The 19,702-nt window shown below is 34.5% G+C and overlaps 1 protein-coding gene across 1 annotated transcript in view; it reads left to right on the top strand.

Moving 5' to 3' along the window:
* LOC149797807 (FRAS1-related extracellular matrix protein 2-like) overlaps positions 1-19,702 on the top strand; it is a 266,726-nt gene that overhangs the window by 153,736 nt on the left and 93,288 nt on the right. Inside the window, exons 3-4 of the mRNA XM_089962791.1 lie at positions 12,022-12,168; positions 15,633-15,713. Of these exons, the coding sequence (XP_089818917.1) occupies positions 12,022-12,168; positions 15,633-15,713 (228 nt within the window). The remainder of the gene's footprint in view (positions 1-12,021; positions 12,169-15,632; positions 15,714-19,702) is intronic.

Here is a 19,702-nt window from a genome sequence, read left to right as displayed (position 1 = left end):
ACTGTAACAGGGATGAGTCTTCACAAAACTTGTATGGGACGGGGGAGGAAGGAAAGGAAGATCCTGACATAAAAACTGTTTTCTAAAGCATAGTAGGGTGCCACTAAAGAATATTGCCTTTCCCCAAGTGCCTTGGTAGGGGTGCCACTAAAGAATATTGCCTTTCCCCAAGTGCCTTGGTAGGGGTGCCACTAAAGAATATTGGCCCCATGTGCTTCAAACCCTTGTACTGTCACTGCATGATGAAAAATCCTCCTGCTTCCCAAATATATTTCCTGTGTTATACTACATGTAAATAAATAAGACAACTAGAACTTAACAAGGTATTGATGCATATGGAATCTTTGAGTTATATACATCAGATTTGATTTGATTTAAGTGTACATGTATATCAGAATATGTTATATCAAAATGAAACTTTTATTACATTTGAAAACTTAACTGAACATTTTTTTAAAGTATGGAGTTGGTTGTTTCTCCTGTAAAAGTATATTAGTATACCTGCTAGAATAATTTTTACTTTATCAATGGCCTTACCATATGTCTGAGTATATAGCATAACCAAAAGTAGCTTGCTCCCTTAGGGGGCACTCACCAGTTATTATGTAGTTTTGAGAGAGTGACGTATATAAGGTGAAGTTGTTCGCATTTAAAACATGCAAAATGGAGAGAATGTTGGCATACCTCTATGCTACATTAATGTAATGTGGATGATTTTTCTTTGGATATTGTACTTTTGGAAATTGTACATGATTTAAGCACACTGCTAACAAAAATGACTGCTCCCTTGTGCTAAAAAATCAGCCTGAATTAGTCTAAAGTACACTATCCATAGCAGCTATTAAAATAGGGAAAATTAATTTTGCCAGATGAGACAATACCAACTTCTGAAAGTGCAATAAATGAATTACCAAATATATAAAATGTAAAAAAAGTTATGGGCTCTTTTTTATACAATTTACCTCTGAAGTTCAGGAAGTGAAAATGACTAAGTGGAGCTAGTACTTTTTTGAACGGTGCACATCTGGAGTAAGGCCAAGCTGTATACTCTGTAACCCATATTAAACCCATCAATCATGCACCAAAATAAAGGGAGATAAGAATAAACGATAACCATTGCGGTCCTGCCTCAGACAATTCTTTGATCTCAACTAAAAATGGTAATGAAGCCTTGTTTACATCCGATGGGTGATGAAACATTGGACAAATTTTCATTTATGATAAAGGAGAGGAAACCACTGGAGATAAATTGCTCAGTGCGGCAGATGGCTAGGCCGCATGCGTCTTATATTTGTGGGCGTCTTATGTAAAATATTTTTTACACAAATCGTCAAAACCCGCATCTTATATATGGGTGCGTCTTATAATTAGGTGGGTGTTAAATGCGCGAAAATATGGTAAAGGTTCTATGAATTATACTTAATATGTACAAGGTCTTTTTTAAATAGCCAGTATAACCAGTGAGGAAAGCTGGGGAAATTCTTTTTCTTTAAAATTCTAACTCTTATGCAAAATGGGAAACTGTAGAGCGCCACCTTAGTTGTAGTTATAGACTATTTTCACTCTGTAGTATTGAAAAGCGCTAAGGGGAGCTAATAATGTGAAGGGACCTTATTCTAGCACAGATACATTTCTACAGACTTTATAAGATTGTCATATATTTCAGTGGTTAAGGAGTTTAGAAAAGAATTATCTTTATCTGTGCAATGTATTTCTTTAAATCTGGTTTCTTTTCTTATCTGGAAAGTCATGCCTCTGTTAAAATTGTGTGCTTCTTTTCTTTCAAGTTTGAGCCTCACAGGATATGTAGATTGTCAGCTTGTTTGCTTTGCTATCTCTTTAATGTTTTCCTGTGGGCTTGGAGAGGTAGAATTCCCAGTGTGCACACCTGCCTATCATGTACCATAGGTGACAATTGGAGATTGGTTACTCAATAGTTAGCATGCTGGACTCGTGAACGAAAGGATGCAGGATTGAATCCTACCATTGGATCAGCCTAAGTTTGTCCTTGGTCATGGCAATTTACTTTGATTGATTCTACATTAAATAATATATACCAGTGTAAACTATTTCTCCAGTGGTAAGTCTAGGAGGCCATTCCTGTACATTTTATGAAAATGGGTATGGTGAGGGTAATCCATGAATCAAGCCTTCTTGCATAAAACATGGCCCATTGCATTCCTCACAGATATGTGGGCTGTAGAGGAAAGCATGGAATATATCAACGTACAAAAGGAAAAAAAATTAAATTTGGTTATACCTGTAGGTCTTTAATAATAATATGGTTATTGCTTGATCACTGTTTGATTCAATTAGTCTGTGTAAATTTCATTTCTAATTGTGGGCAAAGCTTAAAATTGTGAAGATGATGTTGCTTCATGGCAGATTCTTGTATTTCCCCCCAGCCATCCCCACAGATAACATTGTTACCATATTTCTCCTGTAATGAGCTCGGGGATCTTTCCAGTACATTTTTGAAAAGTTGGGTCTGGTCTTATAATCGGAGAGGGTTTATCTTTTATCCTGGTTTATTGTTGTAGAAATATGGTGACATTGGATTTGTTTTCTTTCCTTTGATGTCTAAAGGAGATACCATGTGAATGATATCTATATGAGACACCAACAAATTGATATCTATATTGAGACACCAACTGATTGATATCTGTGACTGATATCTAACCCTGACACCAGCTAATTGATATCTAAATGAGACATCATCTGATTATGATATTTACATGAAACACCAATTAATTGATATCTGCATTGAGACACATCAACTAATTATATCTAAATGTGACACCAGCTAATTGATACCTAATGGGACACCATCTGAATTATATCTGTATGAGATACCTTCTATGAGACATGAACTAATTGATAATCTGCATTGAGACACAACTAATTGATATCTAAATGTGACACCAACTAATATATAAACGAGACAGCAATTAATTGATATGTTAATGTTAAGACTTTGATCCAGAAGAGTTAAGAAATAGTTCCTGGCATCCATCAGATATAGACTGATATATATTTCTTCTGTACATTGACATACTCCATGCTTCCTTTGCAGCCCTTTAATCTGCAAGGTATGTGGAGGCTCCTGGAACATTCCAATGATGTACAAGGGTCAAACTTTTTCATTACCTCCTGCCAGCTCCAGCTGGCCCCACAGAATTCATTAATAGAACTTTATCAAAAGTGGTTCAGTTCTAGTCTACCATGGCTCCCAGGTTTCAAATAATCTTAGTGGACAGGGAACAAACAGGTAGACTTGGAATATTACCTTATTTATATGGTAGAATGGCCACAAAACAACAGTATTAAATTTTTTAATGATGTGATGATTATTTCTTTATTCATTAGATACCACATATCAGTATACTGTACTAAGTAATTTAATGTTTGAAAAACAGCTCTAATTTAATGTAAAAATTTGATGAAAAATATCATGTTTCTAAATAGAAATTTCTCAAGAATGATGAAAATAAAATTGGCTTGGATATTCCCTATGTTTTTAAGTTATTTTTACAAAATTGCTTTGTTATTAGATCTACAGGTTACATATTTTACATTTTCAGGTTCTTTCATCCTTGCATGGATAATCAAGTTTCTACTCTGTTCTAATCACTTTAATTTTTAATTTGAAATATGATATTCTTCACATTAATGCAGAATTTTGAATTTTAGGTATGTTTTTACTTATTTAGATACTTTTACAATTGTTCTGTTTATTTGTTGAATTTAAGAAGATTCTTAGTGTGCCTGCCATACACAGCAATAGCCTTTATTATGTATTAGCATGCTGCCAGAATTGTTGAAGGTGTATTCAAGAATCTAGCAGCAGAACTGACTGTAATGCTTTCTCTGAACTTCAACCACTCCAGGTATTCAATCATTCAGATTATAAAAGTTTCGCAGGAGACAACAAGAAGATAAATTTAGAAGAAACTGAAGCTATTTTTGAAAATGTGATTATTTTCCTTCTTACTTCAATGCAATTTGGAAAGAGGTGAAGCTCAAAACTCCCACCTTTGGCAGACTGTTCAAAAAGTTAATAATGTAACTCACTGGAAATGATCTGGAATGAATATACACTGACCCTTGTAAACCCATGTTTATGCAACTTGGATGTCATATAATGGGACCATGGGATTAATGTTTAAAGAACACTATTTTCATATCATGACCTAAGGAATGTTAAATGGGTTGGGTGCCTACATTTAGGAGGTTAATGAGTGACTAAAGGGTACTGAAGCAAACTCATTTTATCTCAAGGTGTGGGAGACTTTTACAAATCACCCCATATTGGATTTTTTTATGCAACCTTCGGTGAAAAACTGAATAATTCTATATAAATTGAGTTCAATGGCAAACAACATAATCCCTGATATGCCATCGCATAAATGTTGTTTGTTCTACTGATTGCTTCAGGCAGACTACCTAAGCCCCAGATCTGCTGGAACATTATGTGACACCAAATCTAGGTCTATGCAATTTGCAGTTGGACTTGAGCTACAAGCAAGTGTATAAATGGTAAATTTCACTTCAAAGAAGTTTGAAATGGTGAATTTATTAATGAAATTTAATTTTCTCAACAAAAGTGCAAAATAAAAAAATCCTACCAAGATTAAACAGTAGACTTCTCTTTTAATGTTCCATCTAATAAGATTTTTAATATTACACTGGGGCAAGCCAAATAACAGAGTTGAATTAACATGTAAAATATGTAATGTTATAGGTTTTTTTCCGCATAATTTTGTGTGTGTCTGTAGTGAAAATTTATATCTGGTTTTTGATCATATTTGGTGGCTTGGCTTATCATCAAAGGAAGTGAGAGAAACTAGCTGCAAGGAACATGAGACAGAAAAATTAGGTATTCATCAATAATGACACCAAAAAGTTTCTGATCCTATTTAGATAAAGAGTGTTGGAAGTGACACCTCTGTATACCCAAAAGGCAGAGAGGGTGTTATCAGGATACAGGGGGATAGCTTGTAAAATCATTGATTTATTTGTAGCACATAGGTGGGGGGCACACTCTGTAATCTTGTTATTCTTCTCTTGTTACCAGTTTTTTCTTCCTCCTAAAATAACATCTACCATAGATTTTGGAATTTTTTTGTATACCTGGCTGCAAGGCCAAGTGAGCTTATGACATGACCCAGCAATCATTTAATGCATGGAAACAATTGCTGTTTTAAACGTCTTGTCAAAAACCATCAACAAAATTCAAGTTTTGACCAAATTCAACTCACACCATTTTAATGCAAAGAATTTTAATTTTTTTTTACCCATGATGCTAATCTCCTATCAAATATGGCTACTGTTGCTAATAATAGTTAAAACCCTGTACATGACTTGCAGAATTGCTAAAATCTGACAGCAAGAAGACATTTCAGTTTTAAACAAATTATGCCAGTTTGTCTTTAAATATGGTTATCAGTCAAAAATAAAACAAACAAATGAAAAACCTTTCAACAACTTCTCCAAAAGTGCTGACTAGGATTTGACCAAATGTGACAGAAAGCATTCTGGCATGAAGTCCTTTAAAGTTTATATTGTTGTAAGGTTTAATGCCATTTTTCAGCACAAGAAAGGCTATACAGGGCAGCCAGTATAAGTGGGGAAGGAAGAACCTGGAAAACCCCCGGAAAGAACCACTGACCCATGAGAAGCTGTTGGCAAGTTTTCTCACATACCCACATTGGCGGAATCAGAGACTTGAACCCACACAGAGCTGAGATGGCAGTGATCTGTAACAGTGAATGCTTTGAATGCTTTAGACCACTCAGCTACTCAGGGCCCTGCTTTAAAGTTTATAAAAATGATACTCATTAGTCATCAGATATGGCTACCATTACTAAAAATAAAAAACCTTTATATGACTTCTTGTCAGAAGCCACACATTTTGACCAAATTTAATAGAAAGCTCCCTGTCATGAAAGTCATTCAAATTAATACAAATGATGCTTCAGCCATCAGATATGTCCACCAATCTTAAAAAAAATTATTTAAAGAAAAAGACATCTTTTAAACAACTTCTCAAAACATGCCTGACAGAATTTAACCAAATTTGGTAGAAGACATTCTGGCACAGAGGGTTATCACATGGCATAGAGGGTTATCAATAGAGGATTATCAGATGGCATAGAGGGTTATCAGATGTGTGAAAATGATGCTGATCCACCATCATGTATGGTACATGTACTATAAATAGAAAAACCTTTAAAGGAATTATTTCAAAACAAAGTTAATAAAATGAATCCTTGTATAGAGAGATTTATGGTTTATAAAAATGATGCTGACATTCCAGAAAACCTTGATCACCATTATGAAAATTATAAAAATACTGTACTGGCCAGTTTGCTTATTGAAGCAAAGGAAGTAACCATAGCCCATTTCATGCAGACTTCGGTGAACTTCGTAATTTGCTCGGAATTTTGATCACGTCGCGGGTGGTCAGCTGACCGTAATAGGTGGTGGGCAAAGTATGGCTAACACTTCAGCATCAGCATCAACTTCTGTAACATTGTTTATCGAGTTGAAAAATGCATATTCAATAGCGATGCTATATTGACGAAATTTAATATTGGAACCATCCTGTCTTATTTTCTGGAAACCAGGGCGGATTTCAAACCCATACGAGAGAGTAGCTTTGAGCTGTTTACATCTGGACATGTACATGTGAGTAAGAAAATGGTGTCGAAGTAAACAAATGTAATCCTGGCAATCAAAGAGCAAGTTGTTCAAACTATTTCTGTGCATCTGAAACGTCACTATAATAAAATGCGTTTCATATGAGTTTATCAGATTTGTTTTTGAAAGTCTGTGGATAATTTACATTTAAATTTCAATCATTTAATTAATTTTATTTCTGAAATATTTCTAAACAACAATGGATGCTATTTTGTTATGTACATGTAACCACCAGCATTGGATTGGCTGGAGTATAAAGTAACTCGGGAGGTTATTCGGATAATTATGGAGCAATTTGGTTAAATTCGGTATGAAATGGGCTACTGATCAGAACTATTGAGATTCACAGGTTTGGGGTTATGATGAGTTTTTGCCTTGTGGAAAAAAAATTGAATTGAATTTTTAAATTAATTTTAGAAGACATTATTCATAAATTTAAATCAAACAAATAATTTAAATTTCTTGTATAAATATGTCATAATGATTAATTTGAATAATATGTAAGATTAAGAACGAAATAAAAATTTATATAACATGTAAGCCTCTATAATTACGTGAAATAAATTATGGATAAAATTACATGTATTTATGAAAACAGTGAAGTGTATACAAAATGTAGGGCATGAATTGTTGCTATTATGGTGCTTTTTGGTAAAACTTACTATTGTTAATCAACAAAAACTAATTCAAAACTTGAACTTTACCTTAAAATTGTATTGTCATTTTAAACTGTCTTAAATATTTATGTTTATGTTATTACATGTAGGTGTATTATTTATGGCATTTCATAAATTATCACAAATTATTTTAAATTTGAATTTTGTATTTTTAGTTTTTAATGGGAAAAAGTAATAAGCCAGTATGTTTTTAACACTTCTATATTTAACTACTGTAAGTATTCCAAATCTTCTAATTTTCTGCGTGGCTGACCCTTGCAATGTTCCATCTTTGAAAATAAAAAAGAATTGTTAAATGTTGTTACCAGATTGCACTTTATTTAGTCCACATGGACTTGAGACTGTATTTTGCAGTAAACTGTTTGTCAGAAAATGACAATGTCCATGAACTTGCAGTTTACTTGTATTCAACTGATTTAGGCTTATACCACCTTTAAATGACTTGTATCTCATTTAAGACTGAAGTGCAGGTGAAGAATGTATCAATATTCTTTTCACTTTTACTGTACTTAAACTTGTACAGACTAATATTTAGCTTTCTTCATTAAATATGCAAAATAGAAGTAACTTGTAAGTGACCTTTAACAGTTTTGCTTATCAGCAACATCCTAGTTTGAAGATATAAGGTTGATTGTGAAGGGACATAACTCTACCATGTCTTTAAAATGGAGTTAGCTAAATCACCATTCAACATAATTTTGATGCTATTCCTATGAACATTGTCTATACACTGTATATGCTTACTTACAAGATGAGTCCAACTGCAGACTTCGCAGGCCATGATCATCCAGCACATTATGCTCCAGCAGATCTGGGTCTGTGCAGTTTGTTAGGAGTAATCAGTAGAACAAACAACATAGACCCTGGACTGCAAGTGTATTATGCTGTTTATATGGGATATTGCTTGTATTGATGGATCCTTGAAGATTTGTTGTTGTTGTTCTTGGGTTTAACGCCATTTGTCAGCACAAGATAGGCTATACATGGCGACCAGTATAACTGGTGGAGGAAGAACCCTGGAAAACCCAGGGAAGAACCACCGACCCACGATAAGCTACTGGCAGGCTTTCCCACGTACCCACGCTAGCTGAGCCTTGGACTCGAACCCACGCAGCCAGAGGTGAGATGGCAGTGATCCGGAATGGTGAGCGCTTTATACCACTCAGCCACTCGGGGCCCCTGATCCTTGAAGAACTGGATTTCAAGCATTCACATCATCATGTAGAAGGCTCTTGACCCCAAAATGATAACTATGGCCCCTAATTTCAGTTCCCCACATGAGTTAATCAGTTTAACACCCTAAAGAGCAAACTGCAATGAGTAGGGCCCTATGTGATGCACCCATTGCTAACATTTCTACTTGTTCTGAGCTGAGCTCATTTTTATAGTGATCAGGGCACATTGGGATGCACCTATCACTAATAGTTCTAGCTTTTTCTTTAAGCTTCAACATTATCAAATATAATTGCATAGTGTCCTATTTTTAAGTATCACTGCTATGGTAGTATTTCAGTCATGTCAAAATATTTTAATCTCTCAACTGGCACAATAAAAAATTACTTCTTAACATTTTGAGGTTACACAAGCAGTAAGCATGGGAAAGGATCCAGACTGGAAAAGATAAATGTAACCCTAGGGGTCTGGCACTTATTCAAAAGTACCGATGGCAATTTTTCAACACATGACATTGACAAAGAAAAGATTGTAAGGATTTTACAAGTCTGCATACATTATCATGTAAATAAAGTAACAGTACATTGATTTAGCACAGTCAAAGATGTTCAACCCTTCATTAATATGCAGACTGAATGTTTTTGATATTTATGCATGCAAGGGCAGCATTACAGTGTCAGCAAGACATGAAAATTTCAAAGGAACACATTATGTAAGAATGTGCAAACCTTTCATTTCACTTTTCATTGACATTGGACTAAGACCATGATGTTAAAGTTTATGTAAATGACTGCCCTAGGTAATTACCATGGTGATTAAGTGACAGGTCTTCCATAAATGTGGAACAAAACCTCCATTAGTTATGCTCTACTTTAGGTAGGATATATATATATATATATATATATATATATATATATATATATATATATATATATATATATATATATATATATATATATATGCTAATAGAGCAGAATAAAAAAGTTACACATATTTTAATTCTTAGAAATATCAATGTTTTCTTTTTTGTCATGACTTCTCTTTTGAATGTATTTTACAAATAGAAGGCAACAACATCAATTTTCAGATAAAATGTTCGGAAAGAGCCATAGGTGTGTGTGTGTTATACACACGCATGCATGCACACATGCATATGCATGCACACACACAAACACACACTACTGGGATTCTTCAACAGCCATTATGAGAAATACTGAATATTGTGTTGTCTTAAGAATGAAATTATCTTTTCTGAATTTACCAGTGATAATTTCTTTTTGTGCATACCTAGAGTAGCATCCCATTACATGTTTGCATTCATTTGAACTATTCAGAATGCTAATAGGTTCCAGAAAAATTGAATGTTGACTGAATACAGTCAGAAACCTAAATCATACCCACTAAAATTTACAGCTAAATCAAAATGTGAGATAAGTTGTTGTCATCCTACAAGACATCCATTCTCTTTCATTTTATCACAGTAGAGGAAGGTAGATTAACAAGACTTGACCCCATCTATCCTTCACAAATACAATTGGAAATACTTTATTAAATTATTGTGTTGAATGTATTGTTTGAGCTTGAATGAACTGATGATAAAGCTTGCTTTGCATATTTATCCATCTGGCCAAAAGTCATTAATTCACTTTATCAACCAATGGCATTTGTAGGAAATTGAAACAAGGATTTGAAAAATTGCCCCCTTGTGCATGAAAGAGTTATTTCCCATGGTTAGTGAAATCAATTGGCCATAATAATTGGTTTGGTGGTGGTGGTGGGGGGTCTTTTGATGACACATCAGCACATGTAGGTTATTTAGTGCTGAAGCAATCCAAGTAAAGTAAATTGCCCAGGGGCAGATTAAGGCTGTGGGTGGGGGGAGCGTTGTGTACTTAAGATGTAGATCTCCAAATACACCCTTAAATCAGTCATTCAACTGTCCTTTTGTAGGTGTATCATTATTATAGCTATATTAGGCTAAGTATTAGCTGGTGTAGACCTATATATGTTTATTTAGACATGGGTAATTTTATCCATGGTAACCAGGGAGTCTCCAAACTAAGTGGGCCTGGGGAACATGCTCACTGCCCCACTCTAATTTGTTGGACTTGTCCAAGGACACACCTTGGTTACTTCTTTGGGCTGGCCAATATAGGAGAGTTTGTTGCATCTAGTAGGTCTTAAATGTGGCAACTTTCATAATGTCAGTATGCCTGAACAATCTTGGAGTGAAGGATTTAAATGGAGAAAATGACAGGCAACATGTTATATGACAAGAGATCATAGTGATTATTCTCAACAATCGTTTGGTTAAATGTAATGAGCTATCTGATTGGATGAGTTTCCTTTGGTTTTATCCAGTCAGATAGTAGACCAATAAATACTGTAAATAAATAATATTCAGCCTTTGTATTCTACATTTTACTTATATAATTAAATAATCATCTCTCAGCATAATTATATATTTAAGTAATCATCTCTCAGCATGTGAGCTTCATTACTGAAGCAAACAATATACTTGAACATGGAGTCCTGCCGTGGCAACAAGACTCCTAATGTTTTTTTTTTAAGTCCTTGCACGGGGTGGGCAAAATATGACATGTGGGTCAGATCTGGCCCATGACCTGGTTGTATCAGTTATTATACATCATAGGGTGTGGTTTTAAAAAATAACTTAAAAGGCCTGTGCCCTTGAGGAAGTTGCCCATATTGGTCCAGCCTGTACCCTAACTGTTGATTTCCATTCAAATGTTGGACAAGTAAAGCAAATGTAGAGTTAGCGTACCAACTATAGAACCAGACAGGTTAATATCAAACACAAATCTAACTGCATTCATGGGGCCCCGAGTGGCCGAGTGGTCTAAAGCGCTCTCTGTTACGGATCACTGCCATCTCACCTCTGTCTGCGTGGGTTCGAGTCCAGGATTTGGCCAATGTGGGTATGTGAGAAAGCTTGCCAGTAGCTTCTCGTGGGTCAGTGGTTCTTCCCGGGGTTTTTCCCGGGTTCTTCCTCCACCATTAATACTGGCCGCCATGCATAGCCTATCGTGTACTGAAAAATGGCATTAAACCCCACAACAACAACAACAACAACAATAACAACAACAATAACAACAACAACAACAACTGCATTCATGAGTACATTAACTGCCATTTTGTTTCCTTTATAATAAGAGGGGGAAAAAATGTCAAAATTGCTCTTTAACAAATCATTTTAGTTTGGACATTTTGATAAAGTATGGGAATCTGGCCAGATGTCTTTCAATTTTTTTAAAAATTGTAATTAAGTAGCAAGCTTTGAAAAGTTAACAAGACAGTATCTGTCAATTCAGGTGCACAAAGTGCCATTAAAAACCTTTCAGCCATCCAGAGTTCTATGCATTGTCAGCCAAAATCATTATTGTTCATTTGTGCTTGTGGATCATAATTGATTTTTTTTTATTTTGATGTTTTTCATGTTGTCTCATTTCAGGTGGAAACACACTTGCCAATCAGCCATTCCATCTCCACTGGGCATGGATATACTTTGAGAAGAGTCAGATATATGTGAATGAGACAGAAGAAAAACTGGAGGTTACATTGAAGAGGCGAGGATATCTAGGGGAGACATGCTTTGTCAGTGAGTATTACCATACATATGCATATGCTTTAGTATGGCTACTGTGATATATTCCGTTTGTCTCTCCATCTGTTTGTTATTCATTAATTTCAATTAAAGTACCATGTTTTGAATATTTTGTGCATGAAGACACAAGATTTGTGAGTGATTTTAAGGTACAACCCCTGGGTTAAGTCTTTGGAGGAGGGGAGGAAATAAGAAAAGATTAGAGGTTTGAGATGGTAGCAGTTCAAGTTGGCTCAAGTTACTGTTTTGAGATAACTATGAGATAACTATGTTGAGTGTAGAAACTTAGCATTATTCATCCTTTCCAGTGTTCCATTTTTCTGTCCATACTGAGTGATGTGAAAATTATGATACAGTAGCTTAATCCTTTGAATGGATTTATGTACGGTTTCAGAACACTGATCAACTCTCAGAAATGTCAGTATATTATAGTTAAAACTGACATACAGCACAACCCCGTCTTCTGTTTTTAGCTAACCTGGGCATAAGGCATGGTTCTTTATTTATTTATATATGCAATAAACTGACGACAAACAGTGCAAAACTAGTATCTAACTAGCCTAAGTGCTTTTGACTCTCAATGAGTCTTTTTCAAAGACCTAGAAATCCAATTTTAAAAAAATATATTTTCCAGCATCCACAACAAGTTGATATAAATTAGTTGAAATAAAATACATTTAAAGGTTTAAACCATGTAAGGTTTTGCAAACATAATGGTTTTTGTGTTTTATTTCTTAGTCTTGTCTGTGTTTTGTATTTGCCTTTGAAAAAGACTAATTAAGAGTCGAAAGCACTTAGGCCAGCTAGATACTAGTTTTGTACTGTTCATTGTCAGTTTAGTGCATTTATCTTTATCAATCCCAGACACATGTGATCCCTTGCTGGATCCAGTGCACATGAAATAACTGTTATTTGCCATATGATTTGTATTCTTTATGTATATTCAAGAACTGCTGAACAGAATTGTGCCCAATTATGGCAAGAAAGGCTTTCAAATTGTTCAGATGACCATGCTTATCAGTCAGATTTTACCAGAATAGAAATGCATTTTAACTACTTCTTCTCAAGAACTTCACAAAAGAATTTGACAATATTTGATAGAAAAAATCCAATCAGTTAGCTCTTTCAACACTCAGCAGTTAAAAGGAAGTCTTGGTCTTACCTTGAATTACTGGAAACTGTTTTCACCCAGTTGAACATCAGTCCCTTCAAGGGACTCTTTGTTTAATAAAAAAAAGTTATGTCATTTTTACATGACAGGTCCATGTAGTCAGGCTGCATGGGTCATTCAAGAACGACATCACATGTAACTGCAAACTGAGCTTAGTCAAGGGAGGTAATGCAATTGTTAAATTTGGACTCGAATTTTTCATTCATTTTAATGGTGAATTTTGGGACTCTGTTTCAACTTAATTTTACCAGAGACAGATTATTCATCTGTACATGTTCTTCAAAATGCTTGATAAATATAAGTTTTTGTGAATTTTTTTTTCTGCACAATTGATCTTTAAGCATTTAGTCCAAAGTTGTTGGTCTATAGTTCCAGCCATAGGCAAGGTTCATGTTGTGTGATGTCACAAGATAAACTACACCATTAGTTCAAGTTTCAGATGCTCAGTGGATGTTTGAAATGATGATATTATGAGAACATTCATTTAAATAGAGTTATGATATCAAACTGATCTTGAACTAGGTCTTGTCACAAATTTAATGCCATTTGATACATTTAAAAAGGCTCAACTTAATTCTGTATTATTAGGATTCCGTTTTTTAGGATATTTTGTTTGCTTTGTGATGTTTATAGAGTACCCATACTAATTTTTAAAAAAAAACACAATTAGTTCCAAACCAGGCAACACAATATGCAATTTATTCAATTCTTTCATGGCTAAGTACATGTACACTGCTGTCGGGCATTTCTGCGCACCTAAGGTTTTCGTTTCCAATATTGAAGCAAAATGCATACCGAATTCGAGCGATTGACAAAAATAAAACACAGCAATGCTTACCATTTGAAAAGATGCAGTTGTCACCAGAATATTCTGTTCAAAATAATATTAATTTTGGACACAGAGGATACCACCACCCTGTTTTTCTGACTCGCGATATGTCGGCCTATTCTGCGCATAGCTTTGAAAAGATGTAATGTTTATCCATCGGGCTATAGAAATGAAATATATTACTTTGGACTGTTTCTGTCAGCAGTTCAGTCAAGTAATTAGGTCAGGTTTGTAGCTAGTTTTACAAAGTTCAACGTAAAAATGCCAGTAAATGGCAAGAGGTATTAAGCAGACTAAACCGATCTTGTAAAAAAGTTAGTAAAGTTCAACATTTTATGAAAAATAAGCTATTACATGGAAGAGAAACAACAATGAATAGGATGTAATGTGATTACAATGTCTTGTTAATGGGGAAAAATTACTGCAGAATTTAGAAACAGACTATAATCCGGGGAATTTGTTGATAATTTATGTTCTAGCAACAAGTAGACACGTTGGGTAGCAGACAGTTTTGTATGTGTGGGACAACTTTTGTCAAAATTGGAAACTTGGATCAAAATACAGTTTTGTTTTAAGGTACACATTTCCATCTTTTATATAATGTATTTATTTGTATGAGTCTAAAAGATGCATAGTAAATCGAATTTTCTGGGTTACAGGTTCAAGAAGGTCATGGAGTGGGTCTTCATGTTGCCATTTAGAAATCACATTTTTATGTGCATTTAGAGTCTAAATGTGGTATATTTTTGTACACTTTATGAATATCACTTTTCTTAATTAATGTACGATTGTTCTTTCTGGATACATAATGGATTTTTGACCGAAAATAGCACGTGATCCAGTGTTTACAGAAATGACATATCATTGCGTAGAATTACCTGACGCGCTGAATTGGCCGACATGGCAGTAGGTGCTGTTGTCAAGGATAGAAAAGAATATATTTGAGTCTGTATTAAAAAGTAAATTAACTCAAAAACATTCCAATAATATTTGGCAGGAATGTTATTTTGGCACTGACTGTAGAGTATTTTGGCATGAAGGCCTTTTCAGTTGTACAAAAGAAATGTTGTGTATGGTAACAAATGGTGGCTGCCATTAGTTCAAAATATTTCATATCACCCTAAAAATATTTCTCAAAAGGTCTTATATAAAAGTTTCCCACATTTGACATGGACCTCATGTTTCTTTATAGGTCCAATTTTCATTAGCAGTTTTATTTTTGAGGCTAAATTTGGAGATATTGTGAAATATGTATACACACTTTCCCAATAGTAACAGTAGCAATGGTCATAGTGGTCACCATGGCAATGACCACACCTTCATAGTAAGTGTTCAGATAGTTTTTAAAGGGTTTGGAGGAGGGTGGGGATACATCATGGTGTTGGTAGTAAGGGGGTTTCACCATTCAGTGGAAACTCTTTTTACAGTACATTGTATGCATATTATTTTCTGTTACAGCCATCAATGTGCTAAATGGATCAGCTAGTGTTGGAAAAGATGTGAGCAGACAGTATGCACAGCAGGTGCAGTTTAATCCAGGTAATTGTATACAAAACATTTTCAATCATCCTGCCATTAAGAACAGGAATAATTTCAATCTCCAACTCAGCTTAAGCCAAGATTGTGCCACAAATTTAATGTTTTTTTTCTTCACTCTTTTAAATGATAAGGCTAACTGAACATATGGTACTATGCCCACCATGCATAATCCAACATTTTTGCAATTTTCAGCTTCTTCAAAATTACCCATCAGGTGTTGTTAAATTTCTGAAACTTCATCTTGGCATCATGGACTTTTAATGTTGTGAAACTTTCCCACTCCACCATCAGATACGGCTGTGATTACTATAGAAAAGAAAAACAACTTTTAAATGACTTCTGAAATACCACTCAGCACACTTTGACCAAATTTACTAGAAAGCAAATCCATCATCAAATACAGCTAAAAATATAATCCCTTTAAATAACTTCATCTCCAAAAATACTTCCAAACATTTTACTAAATTATGAATGCATACTTTCAAAGTTGCAAAAATTGCACCAATCTGTTTTGTCAAGTATGGCTGCCATTCCTAAACATTGAAAAATGTTTACATGACTTCTCAAAACCACTCAAAAAATTTGGACCAAATTCAAGAGAAATAATACCAAAACCCTTCGTAGTTGTTAAACTTGTACCCATCAGCCTTCGAATATGGCAACCATTGCTAAAAGTAGAACAGCTTTTAAACAGCTTCTTAAAAACAAATCAGCAACATTTTAAACTAATTTTAAGAGAAACTATCTGGTATGGGCTTTTCGAGTAGTGATAATTAAACCAACTTTCCATTCATTATAGCAATTCTTGCTAAAATTATAAAACCTTTAAACAACTATCTAAAACCTACTCAAAAGAATTTTGCTAAATGTAACAGAAAGTAAATGTTATGAAGGTCTTTCATTGTTAAATTATACCAATCAGTCATCAGCAAGTTGATCCTGCATCCATTGTGTACTGTCCATCATCTACTTTGTGTCAGCTGTCAGCATGTGCTATTTATGATTTCTTCATCCAAACCACTTGACAAATTTTGACTAACTTTCACAGTTAGCTCTCAGGCTTCATGGTCTCTCAGAGTTAATTGGTTTGCCTTTGTGTTTTATGACACAGCAATGCACATGATGGTTATTTATTTGGAGTTGAGGCAATTGGAGTAAAGTGCCTTGCCCTAGGACACACCACAGTACCTGACTTAGGCTGTTCTGAAGTATTTGAACCCACACAAATTTCAGTTGGTAGTTTGACTTGTTCACTACTGAGGCACAACAGCTCCCTCTCATAGTGTGGCTCCATATGTTCAATTTTTTTTTGTGGCAAAACGTTTAAATTAACTGTTCTCGAAAATGGATCTTCAGAATTTGACCAAATTTTACAGTTGTGAAAATAATGCCAATCTGCCATCACTAAAAATAGAGTAAACATGAAGCAACCAGTCAATTTGTATTTGACAAATTAAAGGGTAGCATCCTGAAATGGGACCCTTTCATAGCTATGAAAATTAGGCTGACCTGCAATTAAATTTGGCCACCATCACTAAATATAGAAAAATTCTTTAAATCATTGAGCATAATTTGACCAGATTGATCAGAAAGTTGTGAAAATTAGTCCACCATCAAATATGGCCACCATTACTGAAAATACAAAAATTCTAAACAATCTGCATGAAGTGCTCAACAGAATTTCTCCATATTTGATAGTGAGTGTCCCGGTGTTAAGCCCTTTCAAATTGCTACAAATAAACCAGATCTGTCATTAGGTATGGCCATTGTTTTTTAAATAGAAATATCTTACAAATTGCTCTTTCTTTTAGCTCTCCTGGCCAAAGGCTAGAAGAGCATATAAGAAGGCTTGTTGTTCATTGTCTGTCTGTCTGCCATCCATCCATCCATCAAGTCAAATCTGTTATCACTACTCTTCAAAACTACTTGGAGGAATGTTGTGAACTTTACAAACACACTCATTCGATGGTCATGTTGGTTTGAAATGAAAATAGTTGTGTATGGACATACCGTATGTCCATCTCAGAGGTCATGCTCAGAATATTGTTATCGTCAGTTGTTCCTAAATGTATGTTCATATTGACAAGGAGTTTCGCCAAAGAGTGTAGTTGTCACTAAAAGATTTCTTATGATGTCCAGTTGGTCTTAAATGAAAATGGTGCTGATCTGACGTCCAATACGAAATCTTATAGTTGCTGTTCCTGAATGGAAGTCATATCTTGAAAATATTTATGACTTGATTCCTTTCTGAATCGATGACTCTATCAGCTTGGGGTTTTCACCAGTAACCCAGGGGTCACACTGACGAAGTAGGTGACGAAGTTGCCTAAAAAATGTAAACTTCACCTTCTTCTGTTTGGAAAGCAAAAACGACTTTGCTCTATGATTTTTTTAAGAGGTAGATTGACTGACCATACTTTTTGAGATGCTCCCTTGCCTTAGCCAGGTTAGTTCTAGTATTGTATTGTAGTCAAATGTATTCATCAAGCCATCAGTAGCTAGGCCTGGTTTTGATGTCAGTTACACTGACAAACAAACTCTTGCACATTCACAGGCATGTGTTTTGATAGCTGATTGACCATTTACCCTTTCCCTGAGTAAGTTAGCTGCAGTATCACTGCCCAATTTCCACATGTTATCCCTCGATGATAAATTATACATACTTGTGTTTTGAAGCTTTAGCAATAGTATGTAAATAGCAATTTGTGTCTTAAGATCAAAATAGGTGATCTAGATATTTTAACTGCCTCTTGTACACTACTTAGCCATAAAATTAGTTTGAAACTGTAAGTGAACTAGTAACAGGGAAATAATGGTGATCATCACTATGTTTGGGAAGTACCAGTTTATTAAATTGTCTGTTGTTCGTAAATCATCTGGCAAATATATTCAAAATAATATACAATTCATAAAATGCAAAGTCTAGGTTATTATGTTATTTAACTTTAAAATGCAATTACGTAGATCAGGAACGTATGGGACAATGCTATGTTGTGGAATTTGCGAGAATGGAGAAGTGTTGTAAGGTCAAAGTTGTTTCTGACTTCACTTGTATTTTTGAAAATATGGAATAAAGCAGCAAAGCAGATACTGTTTAACCAGTGGCGAAAATTACTACAAGTACATTGACAAATAAATAAACCATAAATTTGCAACCCTGTCAGTGGACCATTGCAATGACACAAAGTGAGTTATTCCACATTATGAAAACCCCTCCTTCTAAAAACAGATGTACTTGTGTCTGTGTTGATTTGGTTGGAAACAAGGGTTTAGTTCATATACCAACTATACATGAGCCATGCATTTTAGTACGTTATATATGAATAGTTACGGTAATGTTTTATCCACAACAAAGAAATGAGAAAGAACAGTATGATTTGAAGACACATGTGCATTAGCCCTCATGTACATGGTACAGGGATTGTTTCAAATGCATTTAGAAATCTTTGAAAGTACAGTTATTTAGAAAATATATTTAAAAAATAAAGTAAATTTAACAAATTGATTAAGGGTAGTTAATTAAGCATTTTTACTAACTTGCATTTACAATACTATCATCTGGTTACTCAGTTAAAATTTGTGACAATGTAGTTTCTTTTCTCTTTTAGAGTCATATGACCAAAATAACGCAGATAATTTTCGACTTGAAAATAAAGTATTGCTTAAATCCAATGTTAAATACAAATATGCATACTGGGAAACAGGGGGCTTGATTCAAATAAGAGAACACATGTTATATATATATATATATATATATATATATATATATATATATATATATATATATATATATATATATATTGCATTTCTCACTTTGCATCCACTTCTCCAGTTGAGCTCTCACTTCCCCTGTTTTGTCCAAAATGAGAAGTCACTTCTCCCTAAATTCAAGTCTAGCTTGACCCCTGGTACTTAGTTGGTCCTACATGAAAATGGTACTAGTGATACATACAATAATGCTGCCATGACAACTGTCTTAAAATTCTTCT

The sequence above is a fragment of the Sinohyriopsis cumingii genome, chromosome 6 (assembly GCF_028554795.1).
Source record: "Sinohyriopsis cumingii isolate HCF-2022 chromosome 6, ASM2855479v2, whole genome shotgun sequence".
Classification (NCBI taxonomy): domain Eukaryota; kingdom Metazoa; phylum Mollusca; class Bivalvia; order Unionida; family Unionidae; genus Sinohyriopsis; species Sinohyriopsis cumingii.
The sequence above is the reverse complement of the archived record's forward strand: the minus strand, read 5'-3'. Positions and strand labels throughout refer to the sequence as shown.